The 20,665-nt window shown below is 35.6% G+C and overlaps 1 protein-coding gene and 1 long non-coding RNA gene across 2 annotated transcripts in view; one reads left to right on the top strand and one right to left on the bottom strand.

Annotated features, from left to right (window-relative positions):
• The window catches only part of LOC141502777 (uncharacterized), a 104,890-nt gene extending 88,859 nt beyond the window's left edge, over positions 1 to 16,031 (top strand). Inside the window, exon 12 of the long non-coding RNA XR_012472647.1 lies at positions 1,284 to 16,031. This is a non-coding gene — a long non-coding RNA (uncharacterized LOC141502777). The remainder of the gene's footprint in view (positions 1 to 1,283) is intronic.
• The window catches only part of LOC141502776 (uncharacterized protein C8orf48-like), a 107,641-nt gene continuing 95,210 nt past the window's right edge, over positions 8,235 to 20,665 (bottom strand). The window contains exon 6 of the mRNA XM_074207710.1: positions 8,235 to 15,582. Coding sequence (XP_074063811.1) covers positions 15,532 to 15,582 — 51 coding nt within the window. The 3' untranslated portion in view covers positions 8,235 to 15,531. The remainder of the gene's footprint in view (positions 15,583 to 20,665) is intronic.

The raw sequence follows: 20,665 nt of genomic DNA, 5'->3' as shown, positions 1-20,665 counted from the left end.
AGGGCTCTTGAACCATGAATTATCCAGACAGAGCTCTGATGATCCTGAGACCTTGCACTAGCACTGCTGAGAAAGGTTTTGTTTCTGTTCACAAAGCTGCAATTTACAGGGAAAGGCAGGATTTGTAAGCAATAATAACTAAGAATATTTAGAGTTTGAGATGGAACCTATATTTCATTACAACATATTAGCACAATGGGGAGCCTCTGAATTAACTCTAAAGTCCTGTATCACAGTCAGAAATGGAGGGTGAATATTCAGGTTTAATCTGGTTCTAATAAAAAAGGAAAAAAAAGAAAAAATAACTGACCACACAATAATGTATTTAATGTCTTAAAGGCTTAAGATTGTAAAAGATATCTCTCTTATTAATGAATGGTCAGAATTCACTGAAGAAATAAAATCAATATACACAATTCAAAAAAAGAAACATTTTCTGCTCTCAGGTGATTATATTGCATATATATATATGTATATATATATATATAGAGAGAGAGAGAGAGATACATTATATATGTAGTTTTAATATAATAAAACTGAAGAAATAATTGAAAAGTCAAAGTAACATTAGAATAGTAGAATAGGAAGGGAGCCTTGACCATAAAATAACATGGTTATGAAAGCATCCTTCTAGAGTAGCATCTGATTTGGAGGTGCCTTTTAAGAGAATATATTGGAAGTTGGATAGAGATGTCCAGTGTTGTGACAGCAGTGCCAGCTCTAAGTGTGAGAAGCAGGAATTGACAAGAAAATGAAATAATAATTGGGATGGACTACCACTTTTAATTAAGACTGTTTGAGCCTGCACGGGCCCTTGAACCTGTAATATCAAACATGGGAGGGACTTTAGAACCAAGAAATGAAGTGATGATTACAGCCAGAGCACAGAAATTATCTGATTATGTGGGATCTGAGCACACAGGATTCAGGACTTGGGAGAAGCTATAGAGGAGAGAATGTCAGAACAAGGAAAGGAACTTAGAAGGGATAGAAGAAGCAGGAAACCTATAGAACACTCAATATCAGGACTTGCTTTGGACAATTTTACACAGTGTCAAAACATAGATCAACAGAACTCCAGTAGGCCTGAGAACACACATTATCATTGCTGACAAGGGATCTTGTTTATGTAATCAGAGGTCCATGTTATGGGAATGGTAAGTTACATTTTAAAACATTTTAAAAGTATATTTATGGTTTGAAATGCAACATATATGTCAATATGATATCTATAAGCATAATGGTAATCCTCTGAATTAAAACTCATGTCCTGAATCACACAGCCAAAATGGAAATTTGAGTATGCAGTGCCTCATCTGGATTAAAAAGGAAGGCAATGAAAAGAAGAATAATAACTGATAAAAGTAAATTCATACAAAATTTTAAAGGATCCCACACATAAGACTTGAGTGTCAGATCTAAATGACGAAAACCAAGAATGAGTCATCCAGTTCAGTAGCCCTGAACCTGCAGAACCTCTTAACAGGCTGAGACCGAGTTGAGCAGAAGTCTATTCACACTCAATTACACACAAAAACAACAGATCCAAACCCAGTCAGAAATCTACAGAGCACAGACCAGGAGGGCAGTGACCACACCTCTTTCTCCCCAAATCACACCAGTATGGAAACATAAAAATCCTGAGGTCCTTAGACTGAGTTGTGAAGGTGGAAAGTCATACAAGACAGGAACTCAGGCCAGTCATTTTCCCTGGAGGTGAGCAGAACCCAATCTAATCAAAAGTCAAGAAATAGGTTGAAGAAATGAGCAAACAACAACAAAAAGAACCTAACCAGAACAGCTTCTATGGGGACAAGCTCAAGAAACAAATTCAAGATAATGATTTGAAAACATATATGCTAAAGACTCAAAGAAAATGAAGATTGAACATAAACCCAGCAAGAATTCCTAGAAGAGTTGAAGGAAGAGATTTTTAAAAGAGAAAGCAAACAAAATGATTTCAAAAATCAAGTAAGAGCAGAAGAGGAAAAATTGGGAAATAGGAGCTATGTAAGAAAATTATGAAATGAGAATTACAAAAAATGAGGAGTACAAAAAATAACTCCTTTTAAGTCAGAATGTCCCCAGTGGTAAAAGAGGTACAATACCCCGTGAAGGTAACACTTTAAAAATTAGAAATGACCAAGTAGAAGCTAATTACATCAGAGACATCAAGAAACAGTAAAACTGACAAAAAAAAAAAACTAAAAAAAAATATAAAACATTTCATATGAAAAACAAGTGACCCAAAAATCTGATCAAAAAGAGATAATTTAAGAATCACTGGAATATTTGCAAGCTATGGATAAAATAAAAACAGCTCCAAGATCATATTTAAAGAAATTATAAAGGAGATCTACACTGACATCTTAGAACCCTAGAGCAAAATAAAAACTGAAAAAGCCATTCACATCACATCCTGAAAGAAATCCCCAAATAAGAACTATATCTCACAAAGAGCCTTTGAAGCACAGATTAAAATTAATCAAAAGTAAATAATTTAATCCTAAAGAATGAGTGGGCGAAATAACAAATCACAGAAACAATAATTTCATTAAAGATGACAACTGTGAAACATAGCAAAATTTGTGAGATGCAGTCAAAGCAGTATTCGGGGGAAATTTCTATCTCAATACTTAACAGTAATAAAAGAGGAAAAGAGCAGATCATGTATCAGGCATGCAGTGACAAAAACAAACCAAAAACCTAGAAAACGAAAAAAATCTAAACCCCTAATAAACAACGAAAATCATAATTTTCTAAATCAAGGAGAGATTGATAAAATTGAATGTTAAAAAATGGATTTAATAAATAAATCTAGGAGCTTTTTAAAAAAATAAATGAAAAGAGAAGCCATTGCTTAATTTTTTTTTTAAAAAAAAGTGCAGTTAGGAGGCACAGTGGATAGAGCTAGAAAAACTAAAACCAAAATTAATCTGGAGGAACTAAAAGTCAAGAATATTAAGGGAATCAAAAAAAATCAGAACAAAGAGGGTACAACAATTACACTATAAAGCAGCAATCCTCAAAACAATTTGGTACTAGATAAGAAATGGCTTATTTAATCAGAGAAACAGATTAGGTATACAATGTACAGAAGCAAATGAGCACAGTATCTAGTGTTTGGTAAACCCAAAGATCCTAGCTATTGGGGCAAAAAGTCATTCATTACTTTCACCAAAAACTGCTGAGCAAACTGTTTAGTAGTCAGATAAAAACCAGGCATAATCCAACTTCTCACATCATATGCCACCAAAAACTCCTAATGGGTACATGATTTAGACATAGTAGAATAGCATAAACCAATTAGTGGAGCATGGAAAATATTACCTGTTAGATCTTTGCATAAGGGTTCATGACCAGACAAGTGACAAGTTAGCAGAAGATAAAACAGATAATTTTGATTACATAAAGTTTAAATTTTTTTTTCACAAACAAAACAAATGCAGCTAAAATTTGAAGAAAAACATGAAATTTGCCTGGGGAAAGATGTGTGCAGTAAGTTTCTCTAATAAAAATCTCATTTCTCAAGAAACTGAACCAAAGCTATAAAAATAAGAGTCATTCCTAAATTGTTAAGGAATATGAACAAGCAGTTTTCAGAGGAAGATATCAAAGATATAAATAAACATAAAATGCTCTAAATTATGAATAATTATAAAAATATAAATGAAAATTACTCTGAGGCACCACTTCACATCCACAAGATTGGCTAAGATAAAAAAATAAAGATAACGCTGAAGGGAATGAAATAAAAGCATTACATAGTAAATATTCCACATTATTAAACCATGCATGCCTTTTGTCCTAGAAGTGCTAATATTAGATCTATACCACAAAGAAATTTAAAAAAAAAAGAAAAATGAGCCATATGTACAAAAATATTGATAGCAGTTCTTTATGGTGACAACGAATCGGAATACTATTATGCTTTTAAGAAATGATGAAGGAGACAGTTTCACAGAAACCTGGAAAGACTTCAAGACATAAATGCAAAATGAAATCACAGAAACAGGAGAATAATACACACAGTAACAGCATTTTTGTAAAGATAATCAGCTGTGAAAGAATTAGTAACTGATGGACACAATAACCCCACCACAATTCCTAAGAGCTCATGATGAAATATGCTATCTACCTCCAGATAGAAAACTGATGAACTCAGAGTGTAGATTGAAGTATATATTTTTCTCTTTATTTTATTTCTTTTTCTTTTGAGTATGTGGTTTTTTGTTTTGTTTTTTTTTGCAGAACATGGCTAAGGCAGAAATGAGTTTTCAATGGCTTTATATTTGTAAAAGATTTTGTATTTCTTACCTTCTCGTTGGGTAGGGGAGAGGGTGGAAGGGAGGGAAATAATTTGAAACTGAAAATAAAACTGAATTAAAAAAAAGAAAAGAAAATAGAACACCTGGCTTGGAGGTGCCTTTCAAGAGAACATATTTGAGAATTCTAGCCAGAGCTTAGAATGGAGAATTTCAGTGATGGGATGGCAGCCCAGGCTTAATATATCAGAACTGGGAGTTGACAGAGAAAACAGAATGAGACCTTGAGAAGGTATGTACAACATAGAATGTCTGAGCTTGTAGGCAATTTAGAATCAATGGGCCCTGAGCTAGATGGGGTCCTCTGACTTATAATATCCCACTAGGCAGGGACTTTAGCACAAAGAATGAAGGATAGTCAGAGAACTTGTCAGAAAAATTGATTCTGTGGGATATTTACACACAAAATATAAGGCCTGGGAGAAGTCAAGGGAAAAAGAGTATCAGAAGCTTAAAGAATATCAGTGCCAGCAAAGTCCTTAGACCATATAATTTCAGGACCAATAATGACCATTAAATTACAGTGTCAGAGCTGGGAGAGCTTGGAGAACAAAGATGATCAGATCTCAAATGCTTCTAAGAACATAAAATATTATTGGTGTCCAGGTTATGGAAAAGACAAGTTAAAATTTTTTAACACTTTAAAATTATGTTTATTATATAATATGCAACAACTATTTCAATATAATATCTGGAATCACAACAGCCAGAATAAAAATTTGAATATACCGTATCCAATCTGGAATAGGAAAAGAATGAAACAAAAAATAAATTACACCAAAAGTTAACATATACAGTTTTCAAATGAGTAGGCTGCTATGCATATTATTGCTGGTTTTGGTAATGATGATGATGATGAATTGGGTTATTTATGGAAAAAATAAGGTAAGTCATCAAGTTTCACAAGAGAAATAATAATTGGTGATCTTAGCCAATAAGCAATCAACATTGATTAGGCTCTTATTGTGTGCCAGGCACTATGCTAAGCGCCAGGAATACAAATACAAAATGTTAAAGCCAGTCCCCATCTTGAAGGAGTGTCTAAGCTAATGAGGAAAGAGAAAACAACAAAGGTAGTTGACAAGGGGGTCTGGGGAGGGAGGAGCTGGGGGCAGATGGGAAGGGATGAAACCCAGAGGAATGCAGCCAGGTGAGGTGTCTCCTTCCATGGAGGATTGGAGTTGATGAACCTGCCCTCCAATCCGAGAGGCTGAGTTGGAGGACCAAGGTGGATGATAAGGTGAGCCTAATGATGAGCTCCCAGGGGAATGAGCGAGAACTCAGGTCCAAAGTAGTGCAGCCAGGTGAAGAATGTGTAAGTCTTTTTAATGTAAAATAACTAGGATGGACTGATCATATCCAAGGTCTACCTTGGCATACTAGAGGCTGCAGAGAGCTTAGAAAGGAGAATTGCAGGGCTTGGGATGGCAGGCCAGTCTCTGAACATCAGAATTAGGAAGTGGCATGGGAACCAGAATATGAGACTTTAGAAGTTCTGTATGACATAGAATGTTTGAGAGCTTGGAGATAATTTAGGATCAATGAGGCCTGAGCTGGAGTAGAATATCAAACTTGGGAGGAGGGACTTTGGAACACATAAAGAGACAAAGTCAGAGAGTAAAAATTGATTCTACGGGAATATAGACTGTAAACTGTATATGGAATATCGCACCTAGAATGAAAGATTTGGGAGAAACCACAGAGAAGAGAATGGTAGAACAGGCAGAACATAGAAGGAAGAGCAGAGTCAGGAAAATTCTTAGAACATATAATTCAGTATTAGCCTTGACCATGAAGTCACAGTGTCAGAGTGGTGAGGGCTCTTCAAATACATTATCAGAGGTCCCAGGGTTCTGAGAAAATGCAGCATCTCTTTTGGGAACAAGTCTTATTTCTGTACACAGAATTACATCTAATGTTAAGAAGGGCAGGCAAATTTATCATAACAAAGACAAAGTATATTTAGGGTATGGGATGCCACCTATTATATTTCAGTAGATTTGATATTAGCACAATTGTGATCCTCAATTAAAATTCATGTATTTTATCACACAATGAGGCAAACATATGGTGCTTAATCTGAGAAAGAAAGAAAAGGGAGGAGGGAAAAATAAAGACAAATTAATTGTACCAAGTGTCTTGAAGGATTAAGGCTGCTTTATACCATTATTAATTAATGGTCAGCATTCACTGAAAAAATTATAGAGAATTCAAAAGAGAAAGAGTGTGCTCTCAAATAACTATATTGCTATTAAGCACTGTGCAAAGTGCAGAGGATACAAAAAGAGACAAAAGATGTCCCTGCCTACAAAGAGTTTACATTCTAATTGGGGAGAAAGCATGCAAGCAAATATATACAAAGGATGACAGAGGAAAGGCATTAGAATTAAGAGGAGCTGGGAATGGATTACTGTAAATGACAGAATTTTAATTGGGACTTAAAGGAATTCGGGCATGTCCGTAGGCAGAGTTGTGGAAGGAGACTGAGTCATGGAGTACAGTCAGAGAAAACACTAGGAACCATGAGATGGAGTGTCTTATTCATGGAACAAAGAGGCAAGTCACTTGGATCATAAATACCTGCTAGGGAGTAAGATGTAAGACAACTGAAAAAGTGAAAGGGAAGTAGGTTATGAAGGCTTTGAATGTAAGAGCATTTTATATTTTATTCTGAAGGTAATAAGGAGTCCCTTATTTATTCAGTAGTTTATTCGGGAGTTATTATATTATTATATTTTATTATATTATTCAGGAGTTTATTCAGTAGAGGAGTGACATGGTCAGAGACCTATGCTTTAGAAAAATGACTGGTGGCTGAAAGGAGGATTATTTGTAATGGGGAAGACTTGAGGCAGGCAGACCAACCAGCAGCTATTGCTGTAGTCCAGTGAGGTGATAAGGGCCTAAACTAAAGCAGTGACTCAGAGGAGGAAAGGGAATGTATTAGAAAGACTGTAGAGATGAACAAGTTTGGCATCATCTTGGATCTGGAGGGTGAAAGTGAGGAGTCCAGGATGACTCCTTGTGAGCTTAAGGGATTGGAAGGAACGTATGGTCTGAGACAGTAGTAGCAAAAATAAGAGGGGAAGAGAGTTGGGGGAAAAATCATGAGTTCTCTCTTGGATACATGTAGTTTAAGATGTTAAGTGAATATTCAATTTGAGATGTCTGAAAGGCATTTGGAGATGGGAGTTTGGAGGTAAGCAGAGAGCCTAGGGTAGAACAGATAGACTTGACCATCATCAGCATAGAAATGGTCATTAAATCAATCACCAAGTAGAGTTAAGTAGAGGTAGAAGAGAAGAGGACCCAGGAGGGACACTTATAGTTAAGAGGGGCGTGATCTGGAGGAGGATACATACATACATACATATATACATATATATATATATATATATATATATAATTAAATATATTAAAACTGAAGAAATAATTAAAAAGGAAAAGCAACCCTAGAATATTGATCATTTTATCCCTAAAATGATAGGCAGGGAGGGTCTTTTAAAAAGTAGAAAGTAGGACTTGGAGGTGCTTTCCAAGAGAATATATCTGGACAATAGTTCAGGTTCTCGTTATTAGAACTACTGCCTACTGAAATCAGACTATGAGACCTGAGTGGGGGTGGACTGGGAGCATGGAATTGAAGTTATCTCTAAGTCCATGGGATCTGAGGTCCCAGGATGTCAGGCCCAGGGGAAGCACAGAGAAGGAATGTCAGAGCTCACAAGACCCTTAGAATCTGCAAGTTCAGGATGAGCTTTTACCATCAATCCACACAGTGTCAGAACTAGGACAGCTCTTAGAACATAGATCATGATTGTACATTGCATTAGCTATATCAGATTACTTCCAGTCTTAGGGAGGGAGGAGGGAGAGGAGAGAGGAAGAAAAATGGGGAACTCAAACTCTTACCAAAAAAAAAAAAAAAAAACGAGCATTGAAAACTATATATGTAATTAGGAAAAATACAATTAACTGGGAAAAAAATAGATCATGAGATAGTCCTGAGAATACATTGAATTAAATCATTGATGAGAAGTAGTTTTGTTTCTCTGCTCTGAGTTATTTTATTAGGAGCAACAAGTAAATTTTCAAACACAAAAAACATATTGAGGGTATGATAGGCAATTTTATAATTTTTATCAGCACCATGCTTACACTCTAAAAGCCAGGTCCTAAAACACAGTCAGTGAAGAAAAGTAAAAACATTGCCTAAACTGGATGAAAATTAGAAAATAAAAAACTGCATAGAAACAAATGAATTTCATGTACTCTCTTACTCTGGTAAGAATTATTGATATTCCTATTATTCAAAAGGAGTAGAGAATGTTTTTTTAAACAAGAGTCCATTTAAAAAAATGTTGCTAAGACATGTTTAATATATTAAAACTAAATGAAAAAATGAAAACAATTAAAAAGTCAAAATAATCCTTGAATCTCATAAGACTGAAAGGGACTTTGATGAAAAAATGATAGAGCCAGAAGATCATTGATTTTCTTTTTTTTAATTTCTTTATTGTTCAATTTCAGCTCTAAATTCTTTTCCTTCTCCCGCACCTGCCCCAGCCACTGAGAAGGCAAGAAAATGCATTACAATTATGAAGTCATGCAAAACAAATTTTTCATGTTAGCCATTTTAGGAAGGGAGGAGGAAGAAGAAGGGAGGAAGGAAGAAAAAGATTCAATTTGTAATACGAGTCCATTAGTTCCCTCTCTGGGGGCATATAGCATTTGTCATCATAAATCCTTTGGATGTCTTGGATCATTATACTAATAGAGTTTTTACGTCTTCCTCTACTGATTACCCTTATAATAGTGCTGTTACTATTTAAATTGTTCTCCTGATTCTGCTCACTTAAATTTGAATCAGTTCATACTGCTTTTCATAGGTTTTTCTGAAGCAATCCACATCATTTCACACAGCAATAGCATTCCATCACAATCATATAGCACAGGAGATGTTTTGGAATTTAGAACATAAATCATCTTAGTTGGAGATACGCCACAAACAAATATCTAGATAAACTTTTGAACTAAGAATCTCTGCACTGGGATGGTAGTCCAAGCTCAAGACATCAGAAATCAATTTCATAAAGTTGACAGAAGATTGGAATTGGGAGGGACATGTGGAATAGAGGATGTCTGAGCCTGGAAGGAATTTGAGCCTGAATCCTCCAACCCATATCAAAGGTGTAAGGGACTTTCAAATACAGAATGTGGGAGATATTCAGAGCCCGAAAAAGTGTTTGATTCATTGAGAGGTGAATACCTAGAATGTCAGGCCAGGAAGCAGCCAAAGAAAAGTGAATGTCAGAACTAACTGGGCACTTAGAAGAAGGGAATATCAGAGCCAGGGAAGTTCATACCATTTCAGGAACAACCTGGGTCAAAAAACTGCACAGTGTCAGAGCTGGAAGGGCTCTTGGAACATAGGTGCTCAGAACATGATGGTCCTGAGACCATACAATATCATTGCTGAGAATCAATTTTATTTTGTTTTGTTTTCTTCTTGTACTCAACATTGCAACTTATGGGGCAGGACAGGACTATGTAAACAAAAATCACAATATATATTAAGGATATGAGTTGATACATACATTTCAGCATAACTGATAACAGCACAGTCGGGATCTTCTCAACTAATTCTCTTTTCCTTCATTACCCAATCAAATATGAAAGGTGATCATAAAGTGAAAAATGTAGTTCTAATAAAAAATGAAAGAAAAACTAATTTACAATAATCACAGGGAGTGTCTTGAAGGGTTAAGCCTGCTAAAGATAGCACTACTATTAATGAATGGTCAGTATTTATTGAAAAAATAATTATAATTTAAAAGAAAATTTATGTTCTCAAATTTTGCATTACTAATATATATATATATACATATGTGTATATAGGCATATATATGTATGTGTGTATGTAATTTAATATAATAAAACTAAAGACATAAGTGAAAAGGAAACATCTTAGAACATCAAGAGGGGAAAGAGACTTTGACAATAATATGAAAAAGGAACTTTGACAATAACATGACCTGGCTGAGAGGGCCCATCCATAATAGTGTCTGACTTGGACATACTTTTCAATAGTACATATTGGAAGTTGGAAAGAACTCAGAGTAGAACCTACAATGCTGAGACATCAGTCCTGGTTCTAAGTGTTAAAAGCAGGAATTGACAAAAAAGCCAGAATATTAGACCTGGGAGAGACTGTAGAGCATAAAATGAATGAGCTTGGAGGCAACTTAGAATCAAGTGTGCCTGTGCCAGAGAGACAGAGTCAAGATGAAAGGAGAGGTAGGAATTTTGCCTTCCCTTCACATTTCCCTCCACCATGACCTAGAAAATGCACCAAACCAAATTCTGATCAGAACCTCACCCCATCAATCATCTCTCCACCACACACTCCATAAACTCCAGTGATGCCCTACTGCCACCAGGATCATATGCAAAATGTTCTATTTGGCATTCTACACTCTTCATTACCTAGTTCCCTTCTACCTTTCCAGTCTTTAACTTTCAGAAACATATCAGTCAAGTGACAATGACCACCTTGCTGTTCCATAAACAAGACATTTCATCTGTCAGCTGTGGGAATTTTCTCAGGCTGTCACCCAGGGTTGAAATGCTCTTCCTCTTTTGCTCTGACAATTGATCTCTCTGACTTTTCTAAAGACCCTACTAAGATCCTATCTTTTAGTGAAAACCTTCTCCAACCCCTCTTAATTCTCATGATTTCTCTCTATTATTTCTTATTTATTCTGTATATATCTTGCTTTGTATGCATGTTCTTATGTTGTTTCTCCAATAGGAATGATCTTTTGCCTCATTCTGTACCATAAGTGATTAATATACTACCAGAAATGTAACAGGAAATTAATAAATGTTCATTGACCTGAAAGCCATGAGGGAAAAAAGAGCCTAAACATATTTCTAGAAAACACAAAGGAAAAGTGCCTAGATATCTAAGAACTAGGGGACAAAGTAGAATTTTTTTTTTACTTTTTAAAAGTAGTTTTGAATGTTACTTTATTTTTTCAGTTATATGCAAAAATAGTTTTCAACATTCATCTTTTTTTAAGCTTTTGATTTCCACATTTTTCTACCCTCCTTCCCTTCTCTCCCTCTCCCTATGACAGCAAGTAATCTGACATAGATTATACATGAATAATCATATTCAACACATTTCCACATTAGTTATTCTGTGAAAAAAGAATCAGAATCAAAGGGGGAAAACAAGTATGTTTTTAAAATATGATTTTTAAATTAGTATGAAATATTATTTTAGAGAGAATAGTTTAAAATAGTAAACTTTGGTCTGCATTCACACTCCTTAGTTTTTTCTCTGGATGTGGATGGCATTTTACATTACAAGTCTTTTAGAACTCTCCTTGATTACTGAACTGCTGAGGGAAGCTAGGTTCATCATAGTTCATCATCACACAATGTTGTTAATGTGTACAATGGTCTCCATTTCTGCTCAGTTCACTCAACATCAGTTCATGAAAGTCTTTGCAGGCTTTTCTGAAGTCTGCCTGCTCATGATTTCTTAAAGAACTATAGTACTCCATCACATTCATATACTATAATTTGTTCATTCATTCCCCAATTGATGGGCATGTTTTTGCCAATACAAAAAAAAAAAGCTGCTATACACATTTTTATACATGTGGGTCTTTTCCCCTTTTTTACGATCTCTTTGGAATAGTGGTATTGTTGGATCAAAGGGTATATCAAATTTGATTGCCCTTTGGCCACACTTCCAAATTCCTCTCCACAATGGGTGGATCAGTTCACAGCTCCACCAACAGTTCATTAGTGTCTCTTTTCCCACATCCCCTTCAACATTAATTACTTTCCTTTTTTGTCATTTTAGCCAGGTGTGAAGTGGTACCTCAGAGCTGTTTTAATTTGCATTTCTTTAATCAGTAATTATTTAGAGCATTTTTATATGACTAAAGATAGCTTTAATTTTTTCATCTGAAAACTGCCTGTTCATATTCTTTGACCATTTGTCAATTGGAGAATGACCTGTATTCTTATAAATATGATTCAGTTTCTATAAATTTTAGAAATTAGTCCTTTATCAGAAACATTTGCTTATGAAAATTGCTTCCCAGCTTTCTGCATTCTTTCTAATCTTGGTTCAAAGTAGAAATTTAAAGAATCTACTAGTTATCTCCTAAGGGAAATCATGAAATGAAAAAATTCTAGGAATATTATAGCTGAAAACCAGAATTTTGATGTCAAGAAGAAAATACAGAAAGAAAAAAAGCATCCAGAAAGAAATAATCCAAATACTGTGACACCACTGGTCAGAATCACATAAGGTTATTATATTATAATAATATAGTATTATTATATTATTACACTAAAGGAATGAAGGTCTTAGAATATGATATTCCAGAAAGGCAAAGGAATAAGGATTACAAAGAAGAATAATCTAGCCAGCAAAATTGCACATAATCGGGGCGGCTAGGTGGCACAGTGGATAAAGCACCAGCCCTGGAGTCAGGAGTACCTGGGTCCAAATCTGGCCTCAGACACTTAATAATTACCTAGCTGTGTGGCCTTGGGCAAGCACTTAATCCCAGTTGCCTTGCAAAAACCTAAAAAAAATTGCACATAATCCCACAGTGGGGGCAAAAGAACATTTAATAAAATAGAAGACATAAAGATGAATATATAATAAATAAAGATTAAAAAGGCAATTATTAAAAGCAATTTTGTCCAACTTTATGGCAATAAAATTGACAATCTAAATGAAATGGATGAACATATACAAAACTATAAATTGTCTAGGTTAACAGTCTGGTCAGCAAGGTGGAGTCAAAAATATTTGAGTTCAAATCTAGTGTGGACCAGGTTTACAAGCAAATTTAAAAACTAATGTAAAGAACAATCAATTCCATCAACTGCTTGAAAAATGGATAGTCCTACCAAATCTCTATTATTATATAAATATATTCTTGATATCCAAATGAGGGAGAACCAAAGTTCTCCAAAAGTAAACTGATGGTTTGCTCAGAGAATCCTAGAGAGTTGACTGAAATATTAGGCAAAAAATTAACAGCTTTAGAAGAGTTATAGGATATAAAATGAACCCATACAAGTCATCAACATTCTATATATGATCAACAAAATGCAGCAGGAAGAGCTAGAAAGAAAAATCCCTTTTAAAATAAATGGAAACAGTACAAAATACTCGGTCATCTATCTGCCAAGACACACAGGAAACATGAAAACACAATTACAAAATACTTTTCATACAAATAATGGAAGATTCAAATAATTGGAGAAATATTAATTGCTCAAGAGTAGTATAAGCCAACAAAAAATGAAAATATTACCTGAATAAATTTACTTTAGTGTCATACCAATCCAACTGTCAAAGAATTATTTTATAAAGCATAGAAAAAAAACAGTAGCATAATTCATTTGCAGGAATAGGTCAAGAATATCAGGGGAGTCGATGAAAAAAGAAATCAGAAGGAAGGGACCTAACAGTACTAGATCACAAATTATCAGACAAAACTGTAATCATCAGAGCAATGTGATACTGGATAAAAAATAGTGTTCAATCAGGTTAGGCATAGAATGTACAGAAGCAACTGAGTACAATAAAACCAAAGATCCCAGGTATTATGATAATAATTCACTATTAGAAAAAAACTGCTGAAAAAACTGGAACAGTCAGAAGCTAGGCAATATCTTATACCATTTACCAACATATACTCAAAATGGGTCTATGATTTAGGCAGAAAATATGATAGCATAAGAATTTAGGGAATTATGAAAGAAATTACCTGTCAGATCAATGAGTAGAGGAAGAATTCATAGCCAAACAAGAGAGAAAGTCAAGGGAGGTAAAAGGATTAATTCGGACAGCATAAAATTAAGATTTTGCACAAACAAAACCGATCCATCCAAAACTAAAAGAAAGTCAAGAAGCTTAGGATTTGCAGGGAGAGGGAGTGCAGGAATCTATATAACAAATTTCTATAAGATTCTCATTTCTCAAATATATAGGGAACTAAGTCAACTTTATAAGAATAAGGGCCATTCCCCAATTGATTAAAGGTCAAACAATATGAACTGGCAGTTTTCAGAGAAAGAAATCAAAGCAATAAATAATCATGTGAAAAAATCTCTAAATCACACATAATTAGAAAAAAGACAAATTAATGCAACTCTGAGGTATCATCTCATACCCACAAAATTGGCCAAAGTGACAGAGAAAGAAATGACAAATGCTAGAGGGGGGTGTGGCAAAAAAAAGCACAGTAATGTACTGTTGGAAGAACTAAGCTAGTCCAACCATTCTGGAAAACGTTTGGAACTATTTCCAAAAACTTATTATATTATACCTTTTAACTCTGAAGGGCAGCTAGGCGGTGCAGTGGATCTGACCACAGACACTTGACACTAACTAGTTGTGTGGCCTTGGGCAAGTCACTTAACCCTGACTGCCTCACATCCAGTGTCATCTCCAGTCATCCTGATTCATATCTGGCCACTGGACCCAGCTGGCTCTGGAGGAGAAACAGAGACTGGTAACTGAGCACAGGCCCCCTTCACTCAAATCCAATTCATGTACTTTTCATGGCATCATCTCCCTGATGTCGTGGTCTTCGTCTAAAATGAAGGACAAATATTAATAAAACCCTATTAATTAATAAATTAATTAATAAAACCCTATAACACCCTACAAGTTCTATGTGTCCAAAGAGAGCAAAGAAATGGGGGGAGAACTTCATTTGTATAAATAATATTTATAGCAGATCTTTTTGTGATGGTGAAAATTTGAAACTGGCTGAAAAAGTTAATTTATATGAATCTGATGGATTGTACAGTAAGAAATGATACAGGGGATGGTTTCAGAAAAAAAAACCTAAGAAGACATACACAAATTGATGCATAATGAAGTGAGCAGAACCAGAAGAACATTGGAAGAGGACCAATGACATCACAAGGTGACATCTTGATGTGTGTGTGTGAATTGGATTTAAATGAGGCAGATTTGCACAAACACATCAGTCTCCTTCTCTCTTCCCAATCATCAAAGTTCATTAGCAAGGCAAAAATCAAGACATTTGGCAATGGCCTCGGGTACAGTGGATGATCCTGGCATCCTCAATAGCTGACCAAGCTCCAAGTTCTCCTTGCTTGCTTCAATTGGCTTCTTGGCTGTTGGAACAAATTGTTCTCATATGTCCATTCTGCTAGGAGAAGTCTTCACATGCTTGGGGTGGACATTCTGCAATTCACCAACAGGTTTGAGGTCTATTAGTTATCTTTAACCTGATTTAGCCTGTCTGCTGAGTCAGTTTATCAGGGTGAGACCAATGTGCATGATACAGCTTCAGGTGAGAGTTGAGTACCAGGTAGACATCAAACATGAATGAGCAGCCCTGAAAAAGGCTTCAGCAAACCTCTCAGCAGGATTGCTAGTCTTCCCTGAACACCTTAAACATTCCACCAAGATATACACTCTAACTGCAATATTACAAAGAATCAAATGAAAGGCTTAGTAACAATGATCAATGAACCAGCAGGTTCAAAGGATTCATGATGAAAACTGCTACCACTTCTAGAGCTGATGGACTCAGTGCTAAGTGAAACATTCTCTTTCTCTCCTCTTTCTCCCTCTCCCTCTCCCTCTCCCTCTCCCTCTCCCTCTCCCTCTCCCTCTCCCTCTCCCTCTCCCTCTCCCTCTCCCTCTCCCTCTCCCTCTCCCTCTCCCTCTCCCTCTCCCTCTCCCTCTCCCTCTCCCTCTCCCTCTCCCTCTCCCTCTCCCTCTCCCTCTCCCTCTCCCTCTCCCTCTCCCTCTCCCTCTCCCTCTCCCTCTCCCTCTCCCTCTCCCTCTCCCTCTCCCTCTCCCCTCTCCCTCTCCCTCTCCCTCTCCCTCTCCCTCTCCCTCTCCCTTGGAATACAGCTAAGGAGAAAGTAAACTTTACATGATTTCATATTTGTAATATAATTTCTAAATATAGTATTTTAAATGGATGTTGGAAGGGATGGGGAGAGGGAGAGAATTTAGAACTAAAGATAAAATGCAATTGAACAAAAAATTTTTTAAGGAGTGACTGAGCTAGATAGGACCCTGAAATTAGGAAAATCAAAAGTGAAAGGGATTTAGAAGTCAGAAAGTAAATTTGGCAGATTCTATGGGATTCACATAACCCTAACATCAGGAAGAGGGGCGATCATACAAGGGTAAAATAATCAGAGAAAGCAGGTGATTGAGGAGAAGGGATATGAAAGAACTTAGAACATGGAATTTAAGGACAAGCTTTGGCCATAGAATCAGTGTCAGAGGTCAGAGGGCTCTTAGAACAAAGATTATCAAATCTTGAATGGAGCTGAGAACACAGGAAAGGAGTCTTATTAATGAAATGAGAGGGCCAGATTACTGTGAAGGTAATTTCAATTTTAAAAATTTTAAAGTCTATGGTATGAAATGTTACATTCATATTAATAGAATAGCCATAAACACAATGTTGAATCTCTGAATTCAAACTCAAACAGATCAGAAATTTCAAGATACATTGGCAAATATAGATTAAAAAGAAAACAAAGAAAAACGATAACTGACAAAAATGTAAATGCATACAGCGCCTTTATATAACATTAAAATGAAAAAGAATAATAATTTAAATATGGGATAAATATAGAAATAATGTCAATATTACTGTTATAGTTAATGAAGGGATCATATCTACTGGAAAATATTTGATAAGGATACAAGAATCACAAGAGAAACAACTTGTGATCTTAGGTAATTGTATTGTTAATAAGGTGACAGGTAGGTAGAGTTGCAGTAGATAGAGCAATGGGTGTAGGGTCAGGAATATCTAAGTTCAAATCCACCCTTAAGATTCTTATCAACTGTGTAACCATAGGCAAGTCACTTCATCCTGTTTGCCTCAGTTTCCTCATCTTTAAAATGAACTGGAGAAGGAAATGGCAAACCATTTCAGCATCTTAACCAATAAAATCCCTAATGGAGTCATGAAGAGTTGGACAAGCCTGAAACAATTGGACAGTTGTTAATAAACATATAGCATTTAATGCCATGAAAATGATGAAGGGAAAGGGGAAAAGACCCTAGAATATAGGAGAAGGGAAATGTTGAAAATAAAATGAGGACAACAATCTTTTGAAAAAATCTTACTTGGAGGTGCATTCCAAGAGAATTTATAGGATGGGCCTAAGAACACATAATATTATTGCTGGGAAGGAGCCCTTTGTATATGTTCAGATCTCTAAGTTATAGAGAAAGCATATTAAATTTAGAAAATATCTTCCAAATATTTTATTATAAAATACAAGATATATGGCAGTATAACATTACTAAGCATAATGATTAACCTCTGGATTCAAAATCCTGACCCGAATCATTTAATGAAAATGGAAGTTTGAATATATCATTTACAATCTGGATTTTAAAGGGGAAGAAATGGGGGGGGGACTGATTTAAAAAAAAAGGAGAAAGGCTATTATTGTTAATGAATGGACCATATATAACAAGAGAAAGTTAATACACAGGACTCACAAGGGAAACAATTGGTGATTTTAAATAACTGTTGTTAATAACCATATGCCATCTAATACATTAAAACTGATTTAACAAGAGAAAGGAAAGTAAGTAACCTATAAGTTGATAGAAAGGCTTTTTGAAAACAAAATTACTAGGTTGGATGGGGCTTTAGAACATAGGATATCTGACTTGGAGCATATATTTCTTAAGAGCACATATTGATTGGTGGATAGAACACAGAATGGAAAATTTGAGTGCTAGGATGGCACAATAGACTCTCAATATCAAAACTGAGAGGTGACATAGGAGACAGGATATGAAACTTTAGATACTATTTGCAACATAGAATTTCTGAGCCTGGAGGCAATTTGGAATCAATGGAGGACTTCCATGGGATCTAAGCAAACAGAATGTAAGGCCCAAAAGAAGTCAAAGAGAAGGGGATTGAAGACCAGCTAGCATAGTTAGAACAAGTACTGTCAGAACCAGGAATGCTCTTAGAATGTATCATTTCAAAACTAGTGCCCATAAAACCACATGGTCAGAACTTGGGAGAAGGCTCTTTGAACATGGATTATCAGAGCTCAAAAGACCAGGAGAAAACAATGCCATTCCTGGTAATGGGTTTTGGTTCTCTGACAGAGACTTTAGGAGGAAAGGTAGGGAAATTTACACAAAAAGAACCAAGTAGATTTAGGGTATGAAATCACACATATATGTTAGTATAATGGATATCAGCACAATGGAATTCTCTGAATTAAACTCATTTTCTATGTCACCCAACCAAAGATGAAAGACATAGAATACCAAAGCCACTTTAATCAAACTTTCCCCCACAAAAGAATTGAAAAAAAATAGAGGAAAAGATAATTAACAGCACAAGATAGTACCTTGGACAGTTAATGCTGCTGTAGATAACACCATAGATAACACTATAACTAGATAACACTTTATCTAGCTATATTAGTCATTAATAGATAGTCAGTTATCACTGAAAAAGTAAATAGAAGTCAAATGGAGAAAGAATTTGTGCTCTCAAATACCTAGACTGTTTTGCATTTGTATAAAGGTATAAATTACAATGCAAGTGCAATTTTATATTTTAAAACTGAAGAAATAAGTGAAAAGGAAAAAATCAAAATCAGAATATAAAAGGTGGGTGGATGTTTAGCTTTATAATGACTTGCAAGGAAGGGTTTTTACAAAATTGAATGTCTAACTTAGAGGTGCTTTCTAAGAGAATTTATTTGGTGGCAGCTAGGTGGCACAATGGATAGAGCACTGGCCCTGGAGTCAGGAGGACCTGAGTTCATATCCGACCTCAGACAGATAGTAATTGCCTAGCTGTGTGACTGTAGTCAAGTTACTCTTAATCCCACTGCTTTAAACAAATAATTTTTTTTTAAAAAAGAAAGTTTATTTGGACCTCATTCTAGGCTCTAAATATCAGAACCAAGAATGGTCATAGAAGGCAGGTAATGAGACCTAAGAATTATGTCCAACATAGATGTCACTGGAGCCTGAGTTGGAAGGGGCTCTCTAGCAGAGATATAAGAATTTAGAGGGACTTTAAAACACTCAAAGGGAGAGCTGGACAGAGAGACAACTGAAAATCTCTGATTGGGAAAGTAGTCAATTGAATGGTGGGTTCAAGAGAAACCATAGAGAAGAAACTGTCAGATATGAAAGACATTTACAAGAAGGGATATCAGACTTTGCAAAGCTCTTAGAACATGAATTTCAGAACTAGCTTTGTCCATAAAATCAAACAGTGTCAGAGTAGAAGGATTCTTACAACATGGACTGTCAGAGCTGAGGGGTTTCAAAGTAAACACTGTATCATTGCTGGGAAGAATTGTTTTTGTGTGTTCAGATCTCCACCTTATAGAGAAGAGCAGATAAATTTACATAAGAAAATTAAAGTTGATTTAGGGCATGAAATCCCACATATATGTTAGTATAATCAATATCAGCATAATGGGGAATCCTCCTAATTAAAATTCATATCCTGTACCACCCAGGCAAAGATGAAAAGGAAACACAAGGTACTTATTCTGTGCTCATAAAAAGAAAAAAGGAAAGCAGAAAGAAACTGAAAGAAAAACGATAACTGAAAACAATCATTTCTTGAAGTGTTAGCGTTGTTGTAGATATCACTATTCCTATCAATGAATAGTCAGCATCTCTTGAAAAAGTAAATACCCAGAATTAAAAAAAATTAATTTCTGCTCTTAAATGATTGTAGTGGAAATATATATATTATATGCAGTTTAATGTAATGAAATTGAAAATAAGTGGGAAAAAAAGAACCTTAGATTATCAAAGGAAGAGACTGATCATACCAGGCCATGTCTGAGAGGGAACACTGCTAAGACTGTGTGACTTGTGGAATTCAGAATATAGTCTTCCAGGTCTAGGAGAGCAGTCCTGGCTCCTAAGTGTGACAAAAAGTCAGAATGGCAGACTCTGGAGAGAGTGTGGAACTCAGACTGAATGAGCTTGGAGGTGTCTTGGAATAAAGCAAGCCTGAGCTTTATGGGAACCCGCAATCAGGATTAGCGAATATGGAAGAGCCATTAGAAAACTGAAACTTAGAGGTGGTCAGAGCCAAAGAACAGACATTGTCTGATTCTGTGGGATCTGAACCCATAGGAGGTGGGACCTGGGAGAAGCTCTACAGGAGAAAATGTTAGAACAGGCAGAATATTTAGAAGAAGGGATAGCAGAGCCAGGAAAGCCCTTAGAACATGTGTTTTCAGGAATATCTTTGGCCATCAAACCTAGAGTGTCAGAAATGGGA

Source organism: Macrotis lagotis, chromosome X (genome assembly GCF_037893015.1).
Source record: "Macrotis lagotis isolate mMagLag1 chromosome X, bilby.v1.9.chrom.fasta, whole genome shotgun sequence".
In the NCBI taxonomy this organism is placed as follows: domain Eukaryota; kingdom Metazoa; phylum Chordata; class Mammalia; order Peramelemorphia; family Peramelidae; genus Macrotis; species Macrotis lagotis.
This window is presented reverse-complemented; position numbering and strand designations above follow the sequence as displayed.